At 35.9% G+C, this 24,384-nt stretch overlaps 1 protein-coding gene across 2 annotated transcripts in view; it reads left to right on the top strand.

Annotated features, from left to right (window-relative positions):
- The window catches only part of RAB6A (RAB6A, member RAS oncogene family), an 89,516-nt gene extending 65,621 nt beyond the window's left edge, over positions 1 to 23,895 (top strand). For both annotated transcript variants that reach the window (XM_070383751.1, XM_070383750.1), the window contains exons 6-8: positions 1,073 to 1,166; positions 20,555 to 20,621; positions 21,618 to 23,895. In XM_070383751.1, coding sequence (XP_070239852.1) covers positions 1,073 to 1,166; positions 20,555 to 20,621; positions 21,618 to 21,682 — 226 coding nt within the window. In that variant the 3' untranslated portion in view covers positions 21,683 to 23,895. The remainder of the gene's footprint in view (positions 1 to 1,072; positions 1,167 to 20,554; positions 20,622 to 21,617) is intronic.
- The last annotated feature ends 489 nt before the right edge of the window (positions 23,896 to 24,384 follow it).

The following is a 24,384-nucleotide window of genomic DNA, read 5'->3' on the forward strand; positions in this document are numbered from 1 at the left end:
GCTTATTCATTAAACACCTTTATGATTGCTGGGCACAAGGAACACCAAGATAAATGAGAGAATACTGCTCTTGAAGAGCTGACATCTTGAGAAGCTTCCCTGTAAAAGAAGCATTAATACTGTGTATCAAGAAACTTTAACATATGTGACTTTAACTCACTTGTTCCAGTTATAGAAATCCACAAAATCCAACCTAAAGAAATGATCCAAAGTGCTCAAAGCACAAAGATGTCCATAGCAACATTTTCACAGTAGTGTAAAATTTGAAAGCAACATACATTTTTAATACTTTGAGACTGGTTAAAATAGATAAATGTCTAGCCATTAAAAATTGTTTTACATTAAAAAATTTTAATCACAAAACTAAATTTTTATAATCTGATATTAAAATATTGGGTTGGCCAAAAAAGTTTGTTTGGGTTTTTCTGTAGACTGTTACAGGAGACCCAAACGAACTTTTTGGCCAACCCATTAAGCTATTAAAGTTTTTAAAATTTAAAAAATAAAAGTGAGCTCAGCAGGTAAAAGCAAATCATTTAAAAAAATGCCCTTAAAAAATGTTTAGTTGGGTGAAAATACGGAAGTGCACAGATTTTAAGTGTAGTTGATTTATAATGTTGTACTAATTTCTGCTGTATAACAAAGTGATTCAGTTATGTATGCATTCTTTTTTATATATTCTTTTCCATTATGGTTTATCATAAAATATTAAATATAAGTCCCTATGCTATACACCTCTGGTTCTTGTTTATCCACTCTGTATACTTTGAATCTGCTAACCCCAAACTTCACTCCATCCCTCCCTTCCTCAGCAGCCACAGGTTTGTTCTTTATGTTTGTGAGTCTGTTTCATTTATATCATATTTTAGATCCTATATATAAGTGATATCATATGGTATTTGTCTTTCTGACTTAAGAAGTGCACAAATTTTAAGTATATTGCAGTTTTTTTACTCAAACTAGTCTTACCTGTATAACCAGCACCGTATTAAGAAAAGTTCAGAACCTTGTTTATAATCTTCATATCATCATCTTTCAAAAAGGTGAATTTGTTTTTTTTATTTTTCTACAGGCAAGTGTCAATCGAGGAAGGAGAGAGGAAAGCCAAAGAGCTGAATGTTATGTTTATTGAAACTAGTGCAAAAGCAGGATACAATGTAAAGCAGGTAAGTTATTTGAGAATGAGTGGGTTAAAGTTATCAAATTGAAAAAATATATTTTAAAATAATTGTATTAGTTTTCTATTCTCTAGTGTAAGATTTTCTTCCAGTTGACAGTAGCAAGCCTCATGAATTAGCAACATAACTACAGTGAACAGTGAAAAATCTAAATGTGGCATAGTTTGGGAAAAAGAGAGAAGGGACTTGTCAAACTTTTCAGATTGTTCATAGAACGAGTATTTCATTATGATTAGAAAATGATTGCTGGGTTGTAAACCTGCCATACTCTAACTGCATCCCTACTTTAAGGTGAATTTTCTTCATTTTAGTGTTTGATGAGAAGATTATGATAAAACAAGTATTTGCTTTCAGGGTTGGTATTTTGCTTGTTATAAAAATACATTCTGATTATTTTATCCTTAATAACTGCTGGTATTAACAGTGTTTATAACAGTGTTTATTCTTGTTTTGGAGAGCAGGAAAATATAGGGAGACCTCACTTTATCAAGTTGTTACCTTAAAGATAGGGGTAACCAAAAACTTACCTGCTTAATTCTTCACGTCTGCATATCATATAGAGTACTGTCCCAGATTTATAGGCTTTACCTCCCAATAAATTATTTTTTAAATCGTATGTTATCAGTAAAGGGGTAAAATTAAATCCTTGAAACTGAGTAAGTAGAGCTTTATGAAAAATTCTCATTGTAAGTAATACTGAATTGTCACTAATTTCGTCCTCATAGTATACTGTTTCATGGCTCCATATCTGCATTCATGCTGTGTTCTCTTTACTTAGAATACTCATTTTCTTCTTTCCTGACGGATACCTACCCATATTTTTAAGTTTCAGTTTAGATGTCAGCATATTTAGAGGTATTTTCTCTTACATTCTCCACCGTGCTGTTCTGTGCTTAGTTGCTTGATTGTGTCTGACTCTTTGTGACCCAATGGACTGTAGCTTACCAGGCTCCTCTGTCTATGGGGATTCTCCAGGCAAGAATACTGGAGTGGGTGCCATCTCCTCCTCCAGGGGATCTTCCCAACCCAGGGATCGAACCCAGGTCCCCCATTTCAGGTGGATTCTTTACCATCTGAGCCACCAGGGAAGCCCATTCTCCACCATACCTCCAGGTATTATCACTTAATGATAAATGACTCTCATGTGTGCTTTCACAGATCCTTGACCCCTGTGAAACCCCTGTTACAGAACTTACCACATTGTACTAAAATTGCTTTCCCATCAAAATTATATATTCTCAGAGCCTGCAAGTATATAAGGAATTTATTAAACAGTTTGAGTAATAAAAGTTGCCGTAATATTATCATATGTTACTGTATTAAGACAAAGAAGTGGGTAGCTTCATCTACCTTTCTCTATTACGGATGTTTTGATAAGGATGTGAAATAGTTGCTTATATGTTAGAATATGGACTTCTCCAAGACATCTTTGGATCTGGGTTAATGTCTAAAGAAGGGGTTGCTGTGGTCCCCTAGTCCCAACCTTAAGTAATCTCATAGGTTTAGTAACAGCTTTCTTGAGGTATAATTTGTGTACCACAAAATTCACTTGTTTTAAGTGTAGGATTCAGTTATTTTCGGTGAATTTACATCATTGTGCAACCATCAGCATAATTCAGCTTTAGAACATTTTCATCACTTGCCATGCAATTTTTTCTAAAAGCCTGACCCGTACAGACAGATATTGATAGCCATTGAAAATGAAGAGAGACTTTTTACAGAACAATCTTATCCTGAATTTGAAACACATTTGCTACTTTATTATTTCTCCTTATTTAGATGATATGTCTGAATGTGTGGTTTTGCTAAAGTCCCTATTCTATTAGGACCTGATTTTGTTATTTTTTTAAATATAAATGTGACTAAAAGTTCCATTTTCAAACTTTGGAACAGAACTGCCTTTTAATGTTTTTGTAGCTTCTTAACTCATAAAAACCATTACGTTTTATTTTATAGAGAGTACCACGGTGTGTTAGAATTTTATTTCAATATTTAAAGACCTATGCCTTGTTAGCTTATATAATTAAGTTGCGGAAGAAAGAATCCTGGGGTTCTCACATGCCCATGAAATAATGAAAAATTAAAAAACAACTAAAATCTTATGTTAATAAGCGCATTTAAGTAATAGGTTTAAAATCTTCCCCCCTAACTGTAGATAGTGCATCATATAGAATGCATTTCTGCCATGTGTGGAAATTACTGACTGATTTTAACTTTTAGATAAGAAATAAATCATAATCCATTTTTTAAAATTATTTTTTATGGATTATCTGTTCCTTGAGTTAGGTTTTATAAAGGAACTTAAAACTAATCAGCTAGAGTATCACTTTTAAAAACTTAATTTTTTAAATGACCTGTGGTTTTTAAATGGAAGTGTTTATCTTTTTAGTTGCACAAGTCACCCTAATTTTTTTTTTTTTAAAGTCTTTGATACTAGTTAGCTGTATAGAAAAATTCAAATTTTCCTAAGTAAAATCTTTATCAAATCTGCCCAGTAACCATTGCCCAATTCTTGACTGGACAGTGCACCTTGTGTGGTTGGAGTTCAGTGTTTATTTCCCTAGGATTAGAGATTAATGGGTCTCAATTTTAATGTGCATCAGTTACCTGAAAGTTTATATAAACTACTAGTTCCTGAGGCATGACTTACAGATATTGATTCAGTAAGTGTAGGTTAATATCCTAAAATCTACATTTTTAATAAGAATACCAAGGGATTTCTCATGCAAACCATACTTTGTAAAAAGACACAGAAAGCCATAGAGATGGTTTGTCAATTATATCAAATATATTCAGTGTGATAATTGTTTGAGCAAATATTAATTCCCTAATCCCTGTTAGATACAGAAGACAGGCCTCCTACACTCCAACTCCTCAATCTTTTGTAGAAGCCAAATTCAAAACATGAGGAATTAAATGTCATGTCTCCCAAGTGTCAAATGTGTCTTCATAAAGTAAGAGGACAAATGTAGTGAAACCCAGAAGCTCTCTTGATTTATTGCCTTGTTTGCTCCCATAACTTATTAACTGATAGCTGCTCCAACGTTGCCCAACTTTAGTTTACTCTCCATTCTGCTGCCAGAGTGATTGTTTTACAATACAGATCTGCTCAGGTTACATCTGTGAATTTTATCCTGAATTTTAAGCAAACTCCTTAATATGCTATGCTCTCCTGTTCAGAATATGTGATCTGGCCCCTCCATATATCACAATTCTAATCTTTGGCCACCACATACCCATACAATACATCTTTTTTTTTTTTTTTAACAGTATTGTATTGGTTCTGCCACACATCAACATGAATCCTTCCTTCCTGTGTTCCCCATCCTGAACCCCCCACCTACTTCCCTCCCCGTACCATCCCTCCAGGTCATCCCAATACAATACATCTTAAAGTGCCTGAAGTTTACTGTGTTCTCACATTTTCATTGTATGTGATTGTCCTTTCTAACACACTCCTTCCTCCCTGTTTGCTATCTGTAATTAAAAGCCCAGATTAAACATAATCAAATGTAGATTAAGTGCCTTTCCTGTTTGTTGTAGTAGCACTTTTAATATTGAAGTTTTTTTGTCAGCTCTGCCTCCCATTAGACTGAACTCAATAAATGTTCATTGAATGAAAGAATAATATACTGAGCTTGATTAATAATTTATTGACTGTGCTCGACTGTGTCTTAAGCTTAAAAAATCTAGGTTACATGGGGAATTTTCCTTCATTCAGTACCTTGACTGCAACTTAGATAAAGATACATTGAATTTGTTTTAATTTAGCTAAACTTATATTGAACTTTTTTCCATTCGTTTATTAAGATAAGTATTTATAGTGATATGTACACATCTTGAGTTTATAATTAGATGAATTTTGATAAATGTAATGACTGAGCGGGTTCACTTTTCACAATGACCACATTAAGGAAGATATAGAAATAGGTTGTTTGATTTCCAAATATTTGAGGCATTTCTGGATATTGTTATGGCTTCTAATTTAATTCTGCTGTGATCAGAGAATATCCTCTATAACATTTTAGTTATTTATAATTCACTGAGACTTGTTTTATGGCCTGGCACATGGCCTATGTTGATGAATGTTCCATGTGCCCTGGAAAAGAAAAACTTGTCTGCAGTTGTCAGGTACAGTGTTCTATAAATAATATCAATTAGGTCAAGACAATTGATAGCATTGTTCAAATCTTAGCCTTAGTAATTTTGGGAGGTAGGTAGTTCAGTCAATTACTGAGAATGGGGTATTAAATTTTTCTATAACAATATTTGTATTCATGGGAACTTAGTTCCCCAACCAGGGATTGAACCCGAGCCCTCAGCAGTGAAAGCATGGAGTCCTAACTATCGGAGCACCAGGGAATTCCTTCTGTCAGCTTTTACTTCATGTGTGTTGAAGTTTTGTTATTAGATGCATACATGTTAATGTTGTTATCCTCCTAATGTGTTAATTTTTAAAATAATGAGAAATATTGCTCTTTAGCTCTAATAATACTCCTTTCCATTATCTGATCTTAATATGGCCACAGTAGCTCTCTACTTACTGTTTACTTGGTATCTCTTTTTCTTTGTCAAGTGGGTCTCTTGTAGATGTTATACAGTTGGATCTTTGTTTTTCCCTCTGGTGTGACAGTCTTTTAATTTGAGTGTTTGGTTTATTTAGATTTAATTGTAGTTAGGTTTATTTCTACCATTTGCTCTTTGCTTTCTACCTGTCCCTCTGTCATTTTTGTTTTAATCAAATATTTTTATGTTGTGTTTTAATTCCTCTTTTTGATCCTTAGCTTTTGTTCGTAACCTTTTTAGTGGTTGCTCTAGGGGTTAAATTAGAGTTAGTATTATGCCATTTCATATGAGATTATGCACCCTGTCCTTTGTATTCTTGTTGTCACATATTTTGTATTTACATATATTATAAACCTCCATATTAAAGGTTTTTTTTTTTTTAGATTTACTTTTATGTTTTGACTGTGGTGGATCTTTACTACTGCATGTGGGCTTTCTTCAGTTGCAGCTCATGGGGGGCTACTCTCTAGTTGTGGTGCATGGGCTTCTCATTGCAGTGGCTTCTCTTGTGAAGAACTGGCTCTAGGTGCATGGGCTCAGTAGTTGCAGTGCATGGGCTCAGTAGTTGCGGCTCATGGGCTATAGAGCACAGGCTCAGTAGTTGTGGCATACAGGCTTAGTTGCTCTGCAGCTTGTGGATCTTCCAGCACAGGGATCTAACTAGTGTCCCTTGCATTGCAAGGCAGATTCCTAACTACTAGATCACCAGGGAAGCCCAATAAATATTTAAATTTTTGCTTTAAACAGTAATTAAAAGAAGAAAAAAGATAATCCTATTTACCTATATATTTACCATTTCCAGTGCTCTTCATTCCTTCTTACAGATCTGTTTCACCTGATATTTTTCTTTAGCCTAAATAACTTTCTTTACTGTTTGTTTCAGGGGTCTCCTAGTGATAAATTCTCTCTGCTTTCACGTATGCCAAAAGGCCTTTTGAAGAATGTTTTTGCGAGTTTTTAAATTTTGTTTTGGAAAGAGATTTTTCTCTTCCATTACTTCAAAGTTGCCTTTCTATTGTCTTCTGGCTTCCATTGTTTTTAATGAGAAGGGAACTCTAATTTATATCATTCTCTGTTTGTAATGTGTTGTTTTAAAGTATTTTTCCTGTCCCATTTTCTCATTTTCTCCAGTGGCACATCTATTAAATGACTTGATATTATCCCATGCCTGCTAGTCATTAAGGCTTCTACTCATTGTTTTTATGATCTTATTTTCCTTTCTTTTCAGATTATATATTATTATTGAAGTGTCTTAAAGTTCACTGATCCTTTTTCTGCCATATCTAAACTGTTAGGAAATCCATCCAGTGAATTTATTATTTCAGATATTTTAATTCAGTCCTAAATTTTTTTTATTTCTTAAAATTCCCATTTCTTTGTCAGAATTCCCCATCTGTTCAATCATTATGGCCATTGTTACCTTTAAGTTCTTAAACATATTTGAGTAATTGCTTTGAAGTTCTTGTCTGCTAATTCCACCATGGGAAGTATCTGATGGCTCAGCAGTAAAGCATCTACCTGCAGTACAGGAGATGCAAGTTCAATCCATGTGTCAGAAAGATCCCCTGGAGAAGGAAATGGCAACCCACTCCAGTATTCTTGCCTGGGAAATCCTGTGGACAGAAGATCCTGGCGGGCTACAGTCTGTGGCGTCTCAAAAGAGTCGGACACGACTGAGTGACTAAACAGCAACAAATTCCAACGTTTGGGTCAGCTAAGAGCCTATTTCTGTTGGCTGTTTGCTTTTTCTCTTGACTCTAGGTAGATTTTTCTTTTCTGTTTCATGTATCTAGTAATTTTTTATTGTATGCTTGGCATAGTATATACACAGAGATTCTGGTTTCTGTATTTTTCTCTAAAATTTGGGATTGTATTGTGGCAGGTTGTTATATTGCTGGCTGATGATCATGAATTTGTATAGTTTGATATTATGCATTGTTTGGGTGGACCTGTAGAAAGCCTGAGATGTTTAGCAAGCTTTTCTATTTTGGTGAGATTCAAACTCTAAACTATATCCCTGATGCAGGTGGTAGCTGAAATCTCTGCTCATTTCTTTCAGCATTCTTTCTAGCTTTTGCTTTCAAGTAGTTCCTTGAAGTCACCTACATGGTGACTCCTTAGAGCTTCTCCTACATATGTACCACTAAGGAGTTAACTGAGGGTTTGTAGGAATTTTATGTGTTGATTTTAGGGCCCCTCCTCTTGGCTCCCTCCTTTTTGTTATTTCCTTCATCAGTATGGCCATCCTGGTAGTCAGTTGACACCTCAAACATGTAAAACTCTAGTTTTTGCTTGAGTTCTAGCCACCCTTTATTGTACAAGCTAGGATTGGCTCTTGGGAAAACCTGTTAATAAGCATGACTCTCACCCATTGAGTGTGGGTTCCGTTTTTCCCAGGATTGAATTACTCCTAGTTTGTATGTCCTCTTGTCCTCTTGTTACTCTTGAAAGTCTTCAAATAGTTGTTCAGAGTTAATAATTGCTATCTGCAAGAGTATTAGTCCTATACAAGCTGCTGTGCTGTTACCAAAAGTGGAGTCTATCTTGAACTGGGGTAAAAATTAAAATATCTGATAAATGAAATAGCTGAGACTATTTAGCATGTACATATTTAGTCTTATTTAATATTGAAGGTTAGTTTACTCCTGGATTCTGTATGTTGTTGCTTATCTAAGATCAATATCAGTAGATCTTTGAAGTAAATTATTTGGTCAGTGAGTAACATATCAAAAGAAGTGATTTTGAAGAAATAATGTCAAATTCCTTCGGAGTTTTTGTTGTAGGTCAGTAACAATTTAGAAATGGTGCTGGTATTCAAAAATTTACTAGGTAAATTTTACAGTCCAGTCACTACCATGGAACACATTGGGAATCACACTCTTGTGAGCTGTTCAGTAACCATTGTGTGTGTTTTATTCAGCCATGTGTTTGTAAAACAGAGTTCCTTTTGATGATTGTGCATTGTACTCATTTTATTTGACAAAATCATGCCTTTTCACCGAAGGTAGACAGAAGTCATTCTGTATATAAGACATGTTTATCAGTACTAAAGGTACCATCTAGTTGTACTTTACATATACAGAGATGTGTTTTTAGTTTTTTCTGCTAATTGGATTCCTCCCCACTCCCTCATGTACTGGCTTATAATACATATAATAAAAGCTTAAAATAGGCTTTCTCTATTGCTTGTTTTCCTTTTTAAACAATTCTAGGAGAGATTTCACTAATGCATCATTTAATGTCTAACCATGGTTCAAGTAATTGGGTCTTAGTGCCTGAGAGCTTTGGCTTAAAATAATTTATTCCTACTCATTATTGCTACTTATTCTTCTTATTTAAAAATGGTCTTGGCTTAAAACCTTTTACTCTTTGGTTTAAGCACTTAACTCTAAAATCGTCATGGAAACAGCGTAAGAAAAATTTATCCTTTATTTTTCTAAATTTGTTCTTAAAAAACAGTAATATTGTTTTCTTTGTGAAAGTGGTCTCATATTAAAATTGCTGAAGGAAATGGTAATGACAAGGTAATATTTAAGGTTCTACCTCATTTTTCATCTGATGATTAATTCATTATTTTAGTAAAGTATTCAGTGTGTGGGTGTTACCCTTCTTGCTATATTATGTAATTTTGCATTACTGGAAAATGAACTGAAACACTCCTTGATCTTTCTCTTCTAAAATCATCAATACTTATCAGAAGAAAAAGATTTGTTTGAAAGAGAGAGGAGGACTTTTTGGGAAATTAATGATAACTGATGGGCATCAGCACTAACAACTCAGTGAAAACTTGTGTGCTGTTCATAGTGGAGTTGCATGTGTATATGAAAAAAATTGTTTTATATGTGCTGAGAAGACATACTTACTTTAAGCATTGGTAGGGATGGTGTCTCTGCCACACCACCATATCCCATGTCCACCATAGTTCTTGACTCATAGCAGATCTTAATCTTGTAATTTATCACATACCTTATTCCACAAGTATCAAGTGCCTACAGTGTATTACCACTGTTGGTTCTTCAGAGAATATAAAGTTCTTGGCTTCAAAACATTTATAGCTGAGGAAAAGAATCACGTTCTCATGAAATCTGTGTAGTGAAAGGTAGGTAGTATATGATAAAAGATGCAAATGCTACATGATAGTAAGATATTATTGAGATGTGAAATGAATAGTGACACATGAATAAGATCATATTCAGATAGGATGATCAAGGAAGACTTTGTTTATAAATGCCGCAAAAGGGACTTCCTTGGTGGTCCAGTAGCTAAGACTCCATGCTGCCAACACAGGGCTCTCAAGTTCGATCCCTGTCTGGGGACTAGATCCTGTGTGCCACAACTAAGACCTGGTGCAGCCAAATAAATAAATAATTATTTTAATGCTGTGAAAAAAGTTAAATCCTTGAGAAGTATATTTGAGAACTTCCTGATGGTGCAGTGATTAAGACTCTGCACTTGCAGTGCAGTGGACATGGGTTCAGTCCCTGGTCAGGGAACTAAGATCCCACATGCTGTATGGCTCAGCCCCCCCCCAAAAAAAGGAACATACTTGATTTAGATACATAAAAGGCAGATGATACTCCAAGAAAGAAGAGCAGTTAACATACAGTACAAGACTGCCTAGTACACATTGTATAAATACTTGTCATAAATCATAAATACTAAGTTTAAAACATTTCTTTGTTGTCTTCTTACCAAGTACTTTACATACAGTATATAAATGCTTAGATTTTTGTTGAATACAAGAATGAATCCATGTAACAGTGCTCTAAGTCTGCTGCTATTGTTGTCCTGATTTTAGAAGATCTGAGACACAGAAATTATACAGTTTTTTCCAAATTACCCAGCTACTATGTGTTAGAACCACTTAATATACCAAGTGTTGATCTCACTTATTCTCACAGTATCCCTGTCAAGTAGATAGGTATATCCATCTCACTGAGAGGAAACCAAAGTTTTAGAGGGTAAGTGACTTGCTTAAGATTATAGCTGAAGCTAGAATTTGAACCCAGGTCTATTATCTGTGCTCTTAACCCTACACCATTCTGCTGCTTTCATATTTAACCTTACCCCTAATTTATCCTTTTGTGCTTTATATCCCTAACACAGTAGGACTTTAATATCACTGAATGGTCAGGAATCCATATACAAGTGGATATGAACTGGTTAAATGAGAAATTATTATATTGACCATGTTCTTATTAATTCACTCATCAGATATTTATTGATCCCCTCCTACATGCCTAGTTTTGTTGTGTTACAGGCACTGGAGATACAACAGTTAGCAAAATATCATAATTCCATACCATTATGAAGTTTGCATTCTAGTATGAAAAGTTAGGCAATAAATGAGAATACAGTACTTCATGAGGCTATAAGTGCTTTGGAAAAAAGTAAAAGTAAGGTCAGGGAAATAAAGAGTAGTAGTTAAAGTGTTAGGATATTGATGTTTTATGAAAGATAATCAAGAAAAGCCTTTCTGATAAGGATATTTGAACAGATATCTAAAGGAATTAAGGGAGTATGTTGTTTGTGTATTTGGGGAAGAACATTCTAAGCATCAAGTGCAATGAGAAGTTCAAAGGTCGTTGGCATGTTTAAGGAATAGTAAGGCTGCTTCAGTTAGAGTGAAGTGAAGGAGGAGGCAAGTGATAGGAAATAAACTTACAGAGGGACAGTACTAGGGGACAGAGGTCCATGTCCATGCAGGCTGTAACAAGGATTTAGGCTTTTATTCTGAGTAATATGGGATTCCTAGGTGGCTCGGTGGTAAAAAAAAATCCGCCAGCCAGTGCAGGAGACATGGATTCAATCCCTGGGTGTGGAAGATCCCCTGGAGGAGGAAATGGCAACCCATTTCAGTATTCTTGCCTGGTGAATCTCCATGGATGGAGGAGCCTGGCTGGCTGAATAATTTGAGTAGTATAGGAAGCTGTTGGAAAGTTTTAATCAGAGATTTGACATGCTGTGGTTTAGGATGTAAAAGAAGTCACTGGCTACTCTGTAAAAGTAGACTGTAGAGAGGTAAGGGTAGAAGCAAAACGATTATTCAGAGTTATTGAAAAAAAACAACCAAAAACCCAGGTAATACTTTGTTTAAGAAATGCTTGGCTACTAAAATTAAAATAGAAATCTAGCAAAAAAAAAAAAATCGAAGTTAACAAATACTGAGCACTCATGTGCAAATTATAGTGATGTATAATACACTCCGTGCTCTTACAAAGATTATATTCATAATGGAAAAATTTTTGTATGTTAACGGAGCTGATTAGGATGGCTTGCGGAATGGAATTTCTTCTTGCTTATAAAATACTTAGTTACTTTTATAATAAAGGTAAGAACTGGTAGCAACAGTGATTTTACTTTGAGATCTCCAATTTACCCCTTTAAATGAACTATCTTAAATTATAGCCCAAAGTATTCAACTTGAAAGTTTCTGTGGAGAGCCAATACTCAGCTTGTCATCATCCCCAAAGCTAATTCCTGTAGCTGTCACTGCAATTTAAAATGTCTATTTCCCCCTAGAAATTACAAGTAAAATACCATACACCTGGAGGTCCAAGTGGAATTGATACCATTTTTCCAGGAAAAGAAAATGTCCTAATAAGCGTCCTGGCAAGGATGCCCCAAAATGTCTGTAGAAAGTGGATTCTTGGAACTTACCTGGTGGTGCAGTGGTTAAGATGCCATGCTTCCAATGCAGGGGGTGTGGGTTCGATCTCTGGTCGGGGAACTAAGGCCCAACATGCCACATGGTGCAGCCAAAAAATAAAAACAAAAAAGTTAAAGAAAGAAAGAAAGTGGATACTCAGTAAATACAAGTGAGAGGATTTTTTAAAAATATTACCAACAGTACCGACCCCATATTTAGTCAACTGTAATTTCTAATTTAGCAGAAGCCTCTGTTAGCATATTGTTGGCATTTAAGAAATAGATTTTCCTTTAATAATTTAAAACAGCTTAAACCTCCAGAATTTTCTCCTTCTTGTCTCTTACATATATTTATGTAAGGGTTGAACTTGGTTTTTTGGAAAGCATTTCTTAGCCCATTTTCGGATGTCTTTAGTATAAGTTAGTGACGCTTGACCTTTTTAATTGACCCTTTTAACTGAAGTATTTTGGAGGAGAACTAAATTTTTCAAATACATTGATTAAAGCTATAGGCAAAAATTTTAGGTTACAGAAAATGGATTAAATTTTTATGTCTGTAATTTGTATATTATCAGTGTTTCACAAAGCAAATTCCTATACCCAGAATCGATTGTTAGCTATTTCTTAACACAGCTCTTCCCACAGAAGAAACAACTTCTATTTATACTAGGCAACATAAGATAATAGGAAAAATATGAACTTCAGAATCTTGGCTCTGCTGTTCATTTGGTGAATGGCAGATACTCTCTTTAGCCTTAGATTTCTGTAAAATGGGGATATTAATACCTTCCTTACAAATTACTGCAAGGATAAAAATGAAAAAGTGTGTGAAGTTAAACACTCAGTATTAGCTTCTTTCTTCCCTTACTTGATTTGATTACTTCACACTCCTTACAGGTTATTTTTATAGCATTGGCCTTTAACTTTCACAGTACATTAGAATCATCTGGAGATTTTTGAATGAAACACTGAATATCCAGCCCTACCCCAAACTAGCTTACTCTGTCTTTGGGGATGGAACCCAAGCTTCTGGTGTTTTGTTTGTTTTTAAGTTTAATGGGTAATTCAGATGCACTATAGGTGTTGAGAACTACTGGACTTCACACATAACCTTTCAATAAAGCTTTCCTGAAGTATTTAGTTCTAATTACTCTCAAAGTTAAATAAAACAGTGGGAAGAACCTATGGGATCATGTTAACCTATTTACCCTTCTGTGTGTAATATATTTAATTTTATAGATAATGGAGGGTTGTTGCTTTTTTTAAGTGTATATTTATCTGTGTGCGTGTGTGCTCACTCAGTCATGTCCAACTCTTTGCGACCCTATGGACCGTAACCCACCAGGTTCCTCTATCTATGGGATTTTCTAGGCAAGAATACTGGAGTGGGTTGCCATTTCCTCCTCCATGAGATCATCCCGAGCTAGGGATCAAACCCATGTCTCCTTCATGGTAGGAGGCTTCTTTACTGTTGAGCCAATGGGGAAGCCCATATTTCTCTGATCTACCAGTTGTTATTCTGGTTCCTCTTGTCATTTTCTCCCATTACATTTTCTTGTGTTAGTCAAATCCTAACTTTTTAAAAAAAATTCTTTTTCATATTTGATTGGAGATACTTAGAGGCGTTTGTTTTTCATCAAGTTGAAGTTTATCAGTGTTTTCCTTCACTGTCACTCTGCATATTCCTTTTATATTTCCTTTTTCTACAAGAAACTGAATACATTAATTTTTTTTGTTGCCTTTTTTGGGAGTTGGGAGAATTTGATGGGCATAAGTATTGCTAATTTTTATTTCACTTGATTAAAAAAAGAGGCTTTATCAGATCTGTGGTCATGTGCTAAATAGTATTATGGATAGTCATGCCTAAAGAATTAGCTGGGAATTCAGATGCAAGTGAACTCAAAAAAGTCAGTGGTTAAAGGCACTAACAACCATTTGTACTGTACTCTATGTTTTCTAATGTGTTTTCACATGTATTAACCATTCTTTCAGTTAACATTTAAAAAAAAAATCTATTGCATGTCATGTACGAGGATAGCAGAAATGAACTATGAGCCTTGTCCTCCAGTGGTTAAAGTCTAGAGGGATAGACAGGTAAATAGGCCATTGCAATCAGTGTATTAAAAGTTCTGAAAGAAGAAATACAGGGTACTATCGGAATATATGCTGTTGCTGCTGCTGAGTCACTTCAGTCGTGTCCGACTCTGTGGGACCACATAGATGGCAGCCCACCAGGCTTCCCGTCCCTGGGATTCTCCAGGCAAGAACACTGGAGTGGGTTGCCATTTCCTTCTCCAGTGCATGAAAGTGAAAAGTGAAAGTGAAGTTGCTCAGTCATGTCCGACTCTTAGCGACCCCATGGACAGCAGCCTACCAGGCTCCTCTGTCCATGGGATTTTCTAGGCAAAAGTACTGGAGTGGGGTGCCATTGCCTTCTCCTATCAGAATATATAGAAGTATTTAATTGATTGTAAGATGGTGGGATTGAAGAATTCTGGTAGTGGGTTAGGGACGTTTTTCTCAGGAATTACCAGGAAATGGATCGTCAAGATCTGTCAACTAGACTGATTGGGCTGGGAGTAGGGGAGGATGTTCCAAGGAAAAGTAGCATCATTATGACCTTTGAACTGCACAACTACGTCCCCCTTTTTATTAGAAGGAATCTAAGGATTAGAGGAATTCATATCCTTGAGGTCACAAAACTTGTAATAATGGGGTAGTTAGTACCAGAGTTTCTTGGCTCAAATTCTGTGTCTTTCTATAAACACATTAAATACTATAAACACATTAAATACTGTGGTATGGTGTATTATGAGAATAGATAGTTGACTGTAATTCTAACAATATCCTCCTTGAAAGACCTCATTAGTTATCTGCTTTTTTTTTAAAGTCTCAAAACTTGTGAACTTCATTCCATTTTCATGGAAGGTAAACAGACCTCTGTGCCTCCACCATAAAAAAAAAATTCAATTTCTAAGCTAGCACGTAATAAAATATCCTTTGGAGCCAAAAAGATTATGTAGATTATAAACAGGTAGGCAGTTAATTAAATAAATATTTCATGTCCAACCAAACTATGAGATCTTGGGGGTAATTTCTAGATTTCCCTAAGTAAGGACATTTCAGTTCCGCTTAAATATTTTCAGATAGTTTCTCCCAGCCCCCACACTTTTCCTGTCAGTTTTATATTGTTTCCTAAAGCAGAATTTTGTATCTGTTGGTGTTTTGCTGTGGTCCTTGAATTCTTGCAGAATTTCATAACATTTGGAAAAACATTCTGTTTCCGTAGTCCACAGGACCATGGATGGTTGTGAATGATATTCTATTCTAATAGAAATAGAGCTACTGTATATGAAAGACTTACTATATAACAGATCATCTTTAAGCAGTTTACATAATGATTTCACTTAATTTTCATAGTAATCTAGTTAATTATGTGTACTATTATCTTAAGTCCATTTTACAGATAAGAAAATTGAGGAACAGAAAGATGGCCTGTCAAGTGACCTACCCAGAATGTAAAAACTTCACCTTTTAGTTTTTAGCCATCTACCTTAGTATCTTTTGTTTTCAATATGTGATTTATATGACTTTATAGTTATAGTAAGATGCTGGAATTATAGAAAGAAGTCTTAATGCATGCTTTTTTTTAGCACCTTCCTTTGCTAGGATGAAATCCACATTCTTTTCAGGTCTTTCTTAGTCTGCCCTTCAATATATATAGCTTCATTCTAATTCTTTTACATATTGTGTGTTCCAGCTGGTCTGGACTATCTATCCATTCTTGAAAATCATGGCAGCCAAAACTGAGTATCATCATTATAGAATGAATTTCTGGGATACAAGATTTAGTGCCATATTGTCAGCTGCTAGATCATTCCAATAATCACTATACAGTATACTGGTTTGCAGCCCTAAATAGATGATTATTTTCAGTTGATTTTGGCAGGGGAACACTTTTTTTTTCAGTCTTTCTTATTGTCTATAAAATGTTTTCCTTCATACTCTATATTCTTCACCTCTGGATGAAAAGTGATTTTTAATGGGTGTCAGACTTTCCTGATGCATAAAATTTTGAGCTGACAAAGCTGGCATTCTGCTTTTAATGTATTATCTAATACTAATATATAAAAACTTCAAAAAGATTAGAATTATTGTCCAACTTTGCATGCATTAATTATAAACACTTGCTAGTTTTGAAAGGGCATAATACTTTTCCTACATTTATCTAAAGTACTATGTCAGTGTATTTCTCTGTTCATTTTGCTTTTGTAAATTTTGTTATTTTTGTTCATAACATTAACAGCTTTCACAGACATTAATTGTTGCAATATTTATTCTTGTATCTAGATCTAGAGAATGCTGATCTTTATTTGAAACTGAGTATTCATATATTAATCCATATGGACCCACCTTACACAGTTAACTACTGGCTTAATTAATTGTATAATTAATTAATAATTAATGGGCTTTCCTGATAGCTCAGTTGGTAAAGAATCTGCCTGCAATGCAGGAGACCCCAGTTCGATTCCTGGGTTGGGAAGATCCTCTGGAGAAGGGATAGGCTACCCACTCCAATATTCTTAGGCTTCCCTTGTGGCTCAGCTGGTAAAAAGTCCGCCTGCAGTGCAGGAGACCTGGGTTTGATCCCTGGGTTGGGAAGATCCCCTGGAGAAGAGAAAGGCTACCCACTCCAGTATTCTGGCCTAGAGAATTCCATGGACAGTCCATGGGGTTGCAGAGTCGGACACAACTGAGTGACTTTCACTTTCACTTCACTATACAATTAATGTTGTGTTGATTTGATTGATAGTAATTTATACAATTATGCATGATCTTTGGTCATCACAATTTCTTGAGTAGCAGAAATGATGTTAAGGTAAGCATTCTGCAGTTTTAAGTCTAATAACTGATTTTGGTTGAATATTGAGGCTAATGCCTAACTTTGGCACATCTTTAAAATGCTATTAAATGTTATAGAACCAAGACAATTATACTTTTATTCATATCTTCCTTAATCCTACCCCATCAAGCTATTGCCTACAGATAAAGATTTGCTCCTTTTCTATACTTCTTTCCCTAAACAGATTATTTATAGTTCCATTCTTTCATCTCTGGCCTTCTTTCTGTTACTTCTCATTTTAATACAGCAACATTTATCGAACACTTAAACTCTTTCCATGCTTTTAAAGTGCTTTTAAACTCTTAAAGTGCTTTCCATGGTATGGTTTTCAACTGAGTGAAATCTTTAAATCCCAACTCAAATGTCATTGCCTAAGAATTTTTCTCATCTGCTTGAACAGGGCCTTCTTACAGCTGTGTTCGCCTGTCATTTTCTAGTTCCTTAATTTATAGCACTCATAACATTGTATCACAAGGAATGGTTTCAGTCTATATCCTTTGCCAAATTTTGAGCTCCTTACATCTAAAAACCACATCTTGTTCATTTCTGTGTCTCTGGAGAACTTTAGACAGTGCCTCAAGTTAAGCAAGTACTTATTTATTTAGTACAAGATAGTTACATCATATGTGCATTTTATAGGAATTTTGCACTGAATGCCTAACAAAAAAAGAGAAATGATGGAAATAATGTGGCAGTTTCACCTACCATTCTACGCAGTAAGTGGATAGATAGGTCTGGGCACAAAGTAAAAGGTGTAAGTCTTTTGTTCCTTCAGTCAGTTTCTATTCCCACATGCCTCTCAAAGTGAACATCTCACCCAACTTGAGTGTGGTGTGGTGCTTTCTAAGATAGTGATTTCTGACTAGACTGACCTTCTCATCAGATCATATCAGTCGCTCAGTCGTGTCCGACTCTTGGCCACCCCATGAATCGCAGCACGCCAGGCCTCCCTGTCCATCACCAACTCCCGGAGTTCACTCAGACTCCCGTCCATCGAGTCAGTGATGCCATCCAGCCATCTCATCCTCTGTCGTCCCCTTCTCCTCCTGCCCCCAAATCCCTCCCAGCATCAGAGTCTTTTCCAATGAGTCAACTCTTCGCATGAGGTGGCCAGAGTACTGGAGTTTCAGCTTTAGCATCATTCCCTGCAAAGAAATCCCAGGGCTGATCTCCTTCAGAATGGACTGGTTGGATCTCCTTGCAGTACAAGGGACTCTCAAGAGTCTTCTCCAACACCACAGTTCAAAAGCATCAATTCTTCGGCGCTCAGCCTTCTTCACAGACCAACTCTCACATCCATACATGACCACAGGAAAAACCATAGCCTTGACTAGACAAACCTTTGTTGGCAAAGGAATGTCTCTGCTTTTGAATATGCTATCTAGGTTGGTCATAACTTTCCTTCCAAGGAGTAAGCGTCTTTTAATTTCATGGCTGCAGTCACCATCTGTAGTGATTCTGGAGCCCAGAAAAATAAAGTCTGACACTGTTTCCACTGTTTCCCCATCTATTTCCCATGAAGTGATGGGACCAGATGCCATGATCTTCATTTTCTGAATGTTGAGCTTTAAGCCAACTTTTTCACTCTCCACTTTCACTTTCATCAAGAGGCTTTTGAGTTCCTCTTCACTTTCTGCTATAAGGGTGGGGTCATCTGCATGTCTGAGGTTATTGATATTTCTCCTGGCAATCTTGATTCCAGTTTGTGTTTCTTCCAGTCCAGCATTTCTCATGATGTACTCTGCATATACGTTAAATAAGCAGGGTGACAATATACAGCCTTGACGAACTCCTTTTCCTATTTGGAACCAGTCTGTTGTTCCATGTCCAGTTCTAACTGTTGCTTCCTGACCTGCATACAAATTTCTCAAGAGGCAGATGAGGTGGTCTGGTATTCCCATCTCTTTCAGAATTTTCCACATTTTATTGTGATCCACACAGTCAAAGGCTTTGGCATAGTCAATAAAGCAGAAATAGATGTTTTTCTGGAACTCTCTTGCTTTTTCCATGATCCAGCAGATGTTGGCAATTTAATCTCTGGTTCCTCTGCCTTTTCTAAAACCAGCTTGAACATCAGGAAGTTCACGGTTCACATATTGCTGAAGCCTTGCTTGGAGAATTTTGAGCATTTCTTTACTAGCATGTGAGATGAGTACAGTTGTGCGGTAGTTTGAGCATTCTTTGGCATTGCCTTTCTTTGGGATTGGAATGAAAACGGACCTTTTCCAGTCCTGTGGCCACTGCTGAGTTTTCCAAATTTGCTGGCATATTGAGTGCAGCACTTTCACAGCATCATCTTTCAGGATCTGGAATAGCTCAACTGGAATTCCATCATCTCCACTAACTTTGTTCGTAGTGATGCTTTCTAAGGCCCACTTGACTTCACATTCCAGGATGTCTGGCTCTAGGTCAGTGATCACACCATCGTGATTATCTGGGTCATGAAGATCTTTTTTGTACAGTTCTGTGTATTCTTGCCATCTCTTCTTAATATCTTCTGCTTCTGTTAGGTCCATACCATTTCTGTCCTTTATCGAGCTCATCTTTGCATGAAATGTTCCTTTGGTATCTCTGATTTTCTTGAAGAGATCCCTAGTCTTTCCCATTCTGTTGTTTTCCTCTATTTCTTTGCATTGATTGCTGAAGAAGGCTTTCTTATCTCTTCTTGCTATTCTTTGGAACTCTGCATTCAGATGTTTATATCTTTCCTCTTCTCCTTTGCTTTTCACTTCTCTTCTTTTCACAGCTATTTGTAAGGCCTCCCCAGAGAGCCATTTTGCTTTTTTGCATTTCTTTTCTATGGGAATGGTCTTGTCCCTGTCTCCTGTACAATGTCACGAACCTCATTCCATAGTTCTGTACACTAACTTTAGAACCTAACTCATTATAAATAAGATAGGAATGCCACTATACAGTTTAACTAAATTAATATTCTGTCCTTAATCTGAATTCCTATAGTACTTTGTTTATGTGACTCAAATTGTATTTTTACTACTTAGTTCTTAGCTGTTTGTTCATGTCTAATCTCACTTGTTGGAAAGCAAGGATCATATCTTTATTCCTCTTTGTGTTTGGCATATTGGTTTTCATATAGCATTCGTTTATAGAATAAATAGACATTTTAATGTGTTTTAATTATGCTAAGGTCTAAGGAATAACCCAGAAGCCATATCCTTTAACTCAGCCATCGAGTGGTCTTTACTTGATGTCGTTTGCTGAATTTCCCCTCCCAATTATCATGTCTTTTTTTTCCCCATAGCTCTTCCGACGTGTTGCAGCAGCTCTACCTGGAATGGAAAGCACACAGGACAGAAGCAGAGAAGACAGTATCCTTTTTGTTTCATAAGAAAATTTTGTTGTTAACATAGGCCTTTAAAACCCAACTTGGTTGACTTAGGAATATTATGCCATTGCCTTTTAGAGCTAAGAATTGATGGTTTGGGAGCAAAAAAGCTCTGAGTTTTTCTATAGTAAATGCAATCTGGTTATCCAAGTGTACTCTTTAGAGCCTGCTGCTCACTACAGTTAATCAGTGACAGGGTTTGTGTTTGTTTTGCCTGCTTGGTTTTTAATGAGCAGGAAACTCTTAGCATCCCACCCTGCTGCTTCTTAATTTTGACTCCTCTTGACTCTGGGCTTTTTCACCACAGTATATATCTTACTCCTGTGTTTTCTAACATTTGAGCTTTCTACTTGGAATAGGCAGGAGATAACTCAGTCTGAAGCTTTATCACGGCCTCTGCTTTCAGAAATGGGGACAGAACAAAGCACATGTAAATTATTATTTAAAAGTTTTTATATTTTCCTTATTTGTCACATATTTATCTTCTAGTGTTTTTCTATATGCAGACATTTTTATTAAAAGCCATGGAACTCATAGCACTTTATAGTCAGCTCTTCCCACTTCTAAATGTTATGTGTTTTCTAAGCCTTTATTAGTAGTATGATGTGTTCTATTGAGTTGAAGCCCAGTTGTTTGTTAAATTCTGTCCCTGTTGTTGGAACTCTTGTAGGCTGTTTTCAGATTTTTGTTACAGATTATTCCTTAAGGAACATCATCTTTGTATGGTTTCTTATTCCTGTAGAATAATTACCTTAGGATAGATTCTGATGAATAGGAATTAACCTTGTTTGGAAACTTGCGGCATATAGGAGATAAAAGCACATTTATTTCATATGAGTACCTCATGTGGTAGGCTAGCTATATAGGAAATAAAATGGATGAGTAGGCTCTGAAGCCAAATAGAAATGGGAGAATCGTTGGTGTCCAGGAGAATGGGATTTGTACTTCTCTGTTTATGGTTCCTTAACTTTTGTTTCAGTGATTGACATAAAACTGGAAAAGCCTCAGGAGCAGCCAGTCAGCGAAGGAGGCTGTTCCTGCTAATCCTCCATGGCATCTTCAACTTTCCTCCAGAAGCTCACTGCTTTGGCCCCCTTACTCTTTCATTGACTGCAGTGTGAATATTGGCTTGAACCTTTTCCCTTCAGTAATAATGTATTGCAATTCATCATTGCTGCCTGTATCGTGGAGATGATCTATTAGCTTCACAAGCACAAAAAAGTCAGTGTCTTCATTATTTATATTTTACAAAAAGCCAAATGATTCCAGTATATTCCAGTGATAACTTTAAAAATTAGATACATTTTCTTAACATTGTTTTTCATTTTTAATGTTATGAGAATGTACTTCAAAATGATGGAACTCTCAGCAGTATGTGGCTTGGTTACGGAACAGTTATTCATAGGAGTACTTGCCTATGCCGACTTATTTGATCTCTCCCTGCTGTACTCACGTCTCCTTTACCCTATCTCTTATTCCTCCCCACCCTCCCTCAAAACTAACAAGAGGAGGCAAAGTCAGACCAAGCCTACTGGAATTACCTTGTATTTTAGCGATACCACTTGCTCTAGGCCTTGAGCCAAGATATCCAAAATTATTCTTGAGCACTGGTATAAATTACTTAGGCCTTAATTGAGGTCAAAACTCAGCTATCATGGAAGGCAGTGCTGGAATAAGGAAAGGGTTTCTGATGTGTCTTCAGAATGAGTCCTAATGACCATACTAAGTACTTATAAGTAAATGAACATAAAATATATTTCTGACCAAAATAAATGATCCTTTCACATGTTAGACTCTGGGAGAGAAAAGTAAAAGCGCTTCAGAACAAGTTTTAAATATTTAATTCTTCTAAGAGCTAATTCTCCCAAGATTTTAAAATTGTCAAAATAGAGTTCTGATTGAAAAAGAAGACTTTTTTAAGCAATAGATTACTCTTGAGTTTCTTTATTTCTTCCTTTCTTTCTTTTTTAAAAAATGCTATGCAGGCAAGTCACTGTAGAAATCAAATTCCTTTAAGAAGAACCAGTGCAAGAATTTAAATTTGGCATCTTGATCAAAACTACTGTAACAAGTGGAAACAATGATATCTAAAGCTTACCAACTATAGACTCTTCAGCAGATTAGCAAATACTTAGCCCAGGACATTTGAGATCAAATTGAAAATGGAAAGTTTTCTCATAAGCCCTTAGAGGCAGATCTGAACAAGCATACATAGAAGAGGGAAAAGAGAGAGTGAAAATAAAACTTAACATTATGCAGATTTATGCCTTATTTTTCAGCATTTTTTTTTTTATGTTGGTTCTCTCAACCTGGTTTTGCTTTTTATTAGATCTGTATAGTTTGGTTAATTAGTGAGTTGGTTTTATATTTAAGCTACAATTAATCTTTTTTCTTTGATATTTATTTCTTTGCCTTTTTAACTACTTTGAATTTTTAGATGTTTTATTCAGTCTTTAGAGCATCACAATGGCAATATGTATTTCCCTTAAAACACTGCAAACAAATATACTAGGAGTGCACCATTTTAATCTTTACTAGTTATTGTGAGATTGCTGTGTAAGTTAATAAACACATTTGTAAATACATTGTTTGCAGGAAGTAAATTTCTGAGTTACAGCTCAGGAAAAGCCTGCTGAATTTATGTTGTAAGCATTACTTAACACAGTATAAGGATGAAAAGACAGCAAAAATATCTTCATACTTCCTCATCCCCTCATTGCAACAAAGCCCTTAACTGGGAGAACCTTATTCCCCTCTCTTTCCTCTTCCTCCTCCACTTCCCACTTACTATATCACCTTATAATATTCAGAGAGCACTTGGATTATGGGTCTGAATAGAGAAATGCTTTCAGATAATCATTAGCCCACATACCCCAGTAACTTGTACTCAAAGATGGGATGGAGTTGTAAAGTGCTTTTATAATACAATATTATTGTTAAAGGCAAGGGTTGACTCTTTTGTTTTCTTTTGACATGGCATGTCCTGAAATAAATATCAATTCAATATGGCAGATGGGTCGGTCATATTCTTTATTTGGAAGAAGTTGTGATTTCTGATATGGGGATGATTGTCTTCCTACACTGTAGCATTTGATGTATCTTTAAGGCAGTAACCAGTTATGCTGCTTTTAATATTGGTCTTTTTATTTGGCTTGGGATTCTTCAACAGAAGCAGTGAAGTGTGTTCATAGTGCAGATTTTCTGTTTAATAAAGTTTTGCTGCCAAAAAAATGTATAAATAAACACAAAAGAAAACAGTTATTGACTTGGTTGCCCATTCCTGCCAAACATGTGCTACTTACTTCCTCCCGAGGACTGTAAAGGCAACATGGAATCCAGATAAGTAACAACAAAACTGAGAAACCTCAGGGGAATCAGAAGACGCTTTTCAACTGTTGAGGGTGAGGGAAAGTGGCTGCAACTTGAAAGATAGGGTCACCGGTGGAGGCAATGATAAGATGTCTTAAGGAGAGCAGTTTAAGTACCACTTATGTCACCTCACTCTTAATTCCACCTTTGCCTTGAGACAGGAGTGACAAACTACCCTTCCACCAAATCTAGCCTGCAACCTGTTTTTAAATTAAATTTTGTTAGACCTCAGCCATACTCACAAAAATCGGGTTGAGAAGTTGTAACTGACTTTATGGCCTCCAAAGCCAAAAATATTTATTGTCTTTTACAGAAAAAAGGGTTGATCCCTGCCTTAGGGCAAACCATAACTAGCCCCATTACTATAGAAATGGAGG

Source organism: Bos mutus, chromosome 15 (assembly GCF_027580195.1).
Source record: "Bos mutus isolate GX-2022 chromosome 15, NWIPB_WYAK_1.1, whole genome shotgun sequence".
Lineage (NCBI taxonomy): Eukaryota > Metazoa > Chordata > Mammalia > Artiodactyla > Bovidae > Bos > Bos mutus.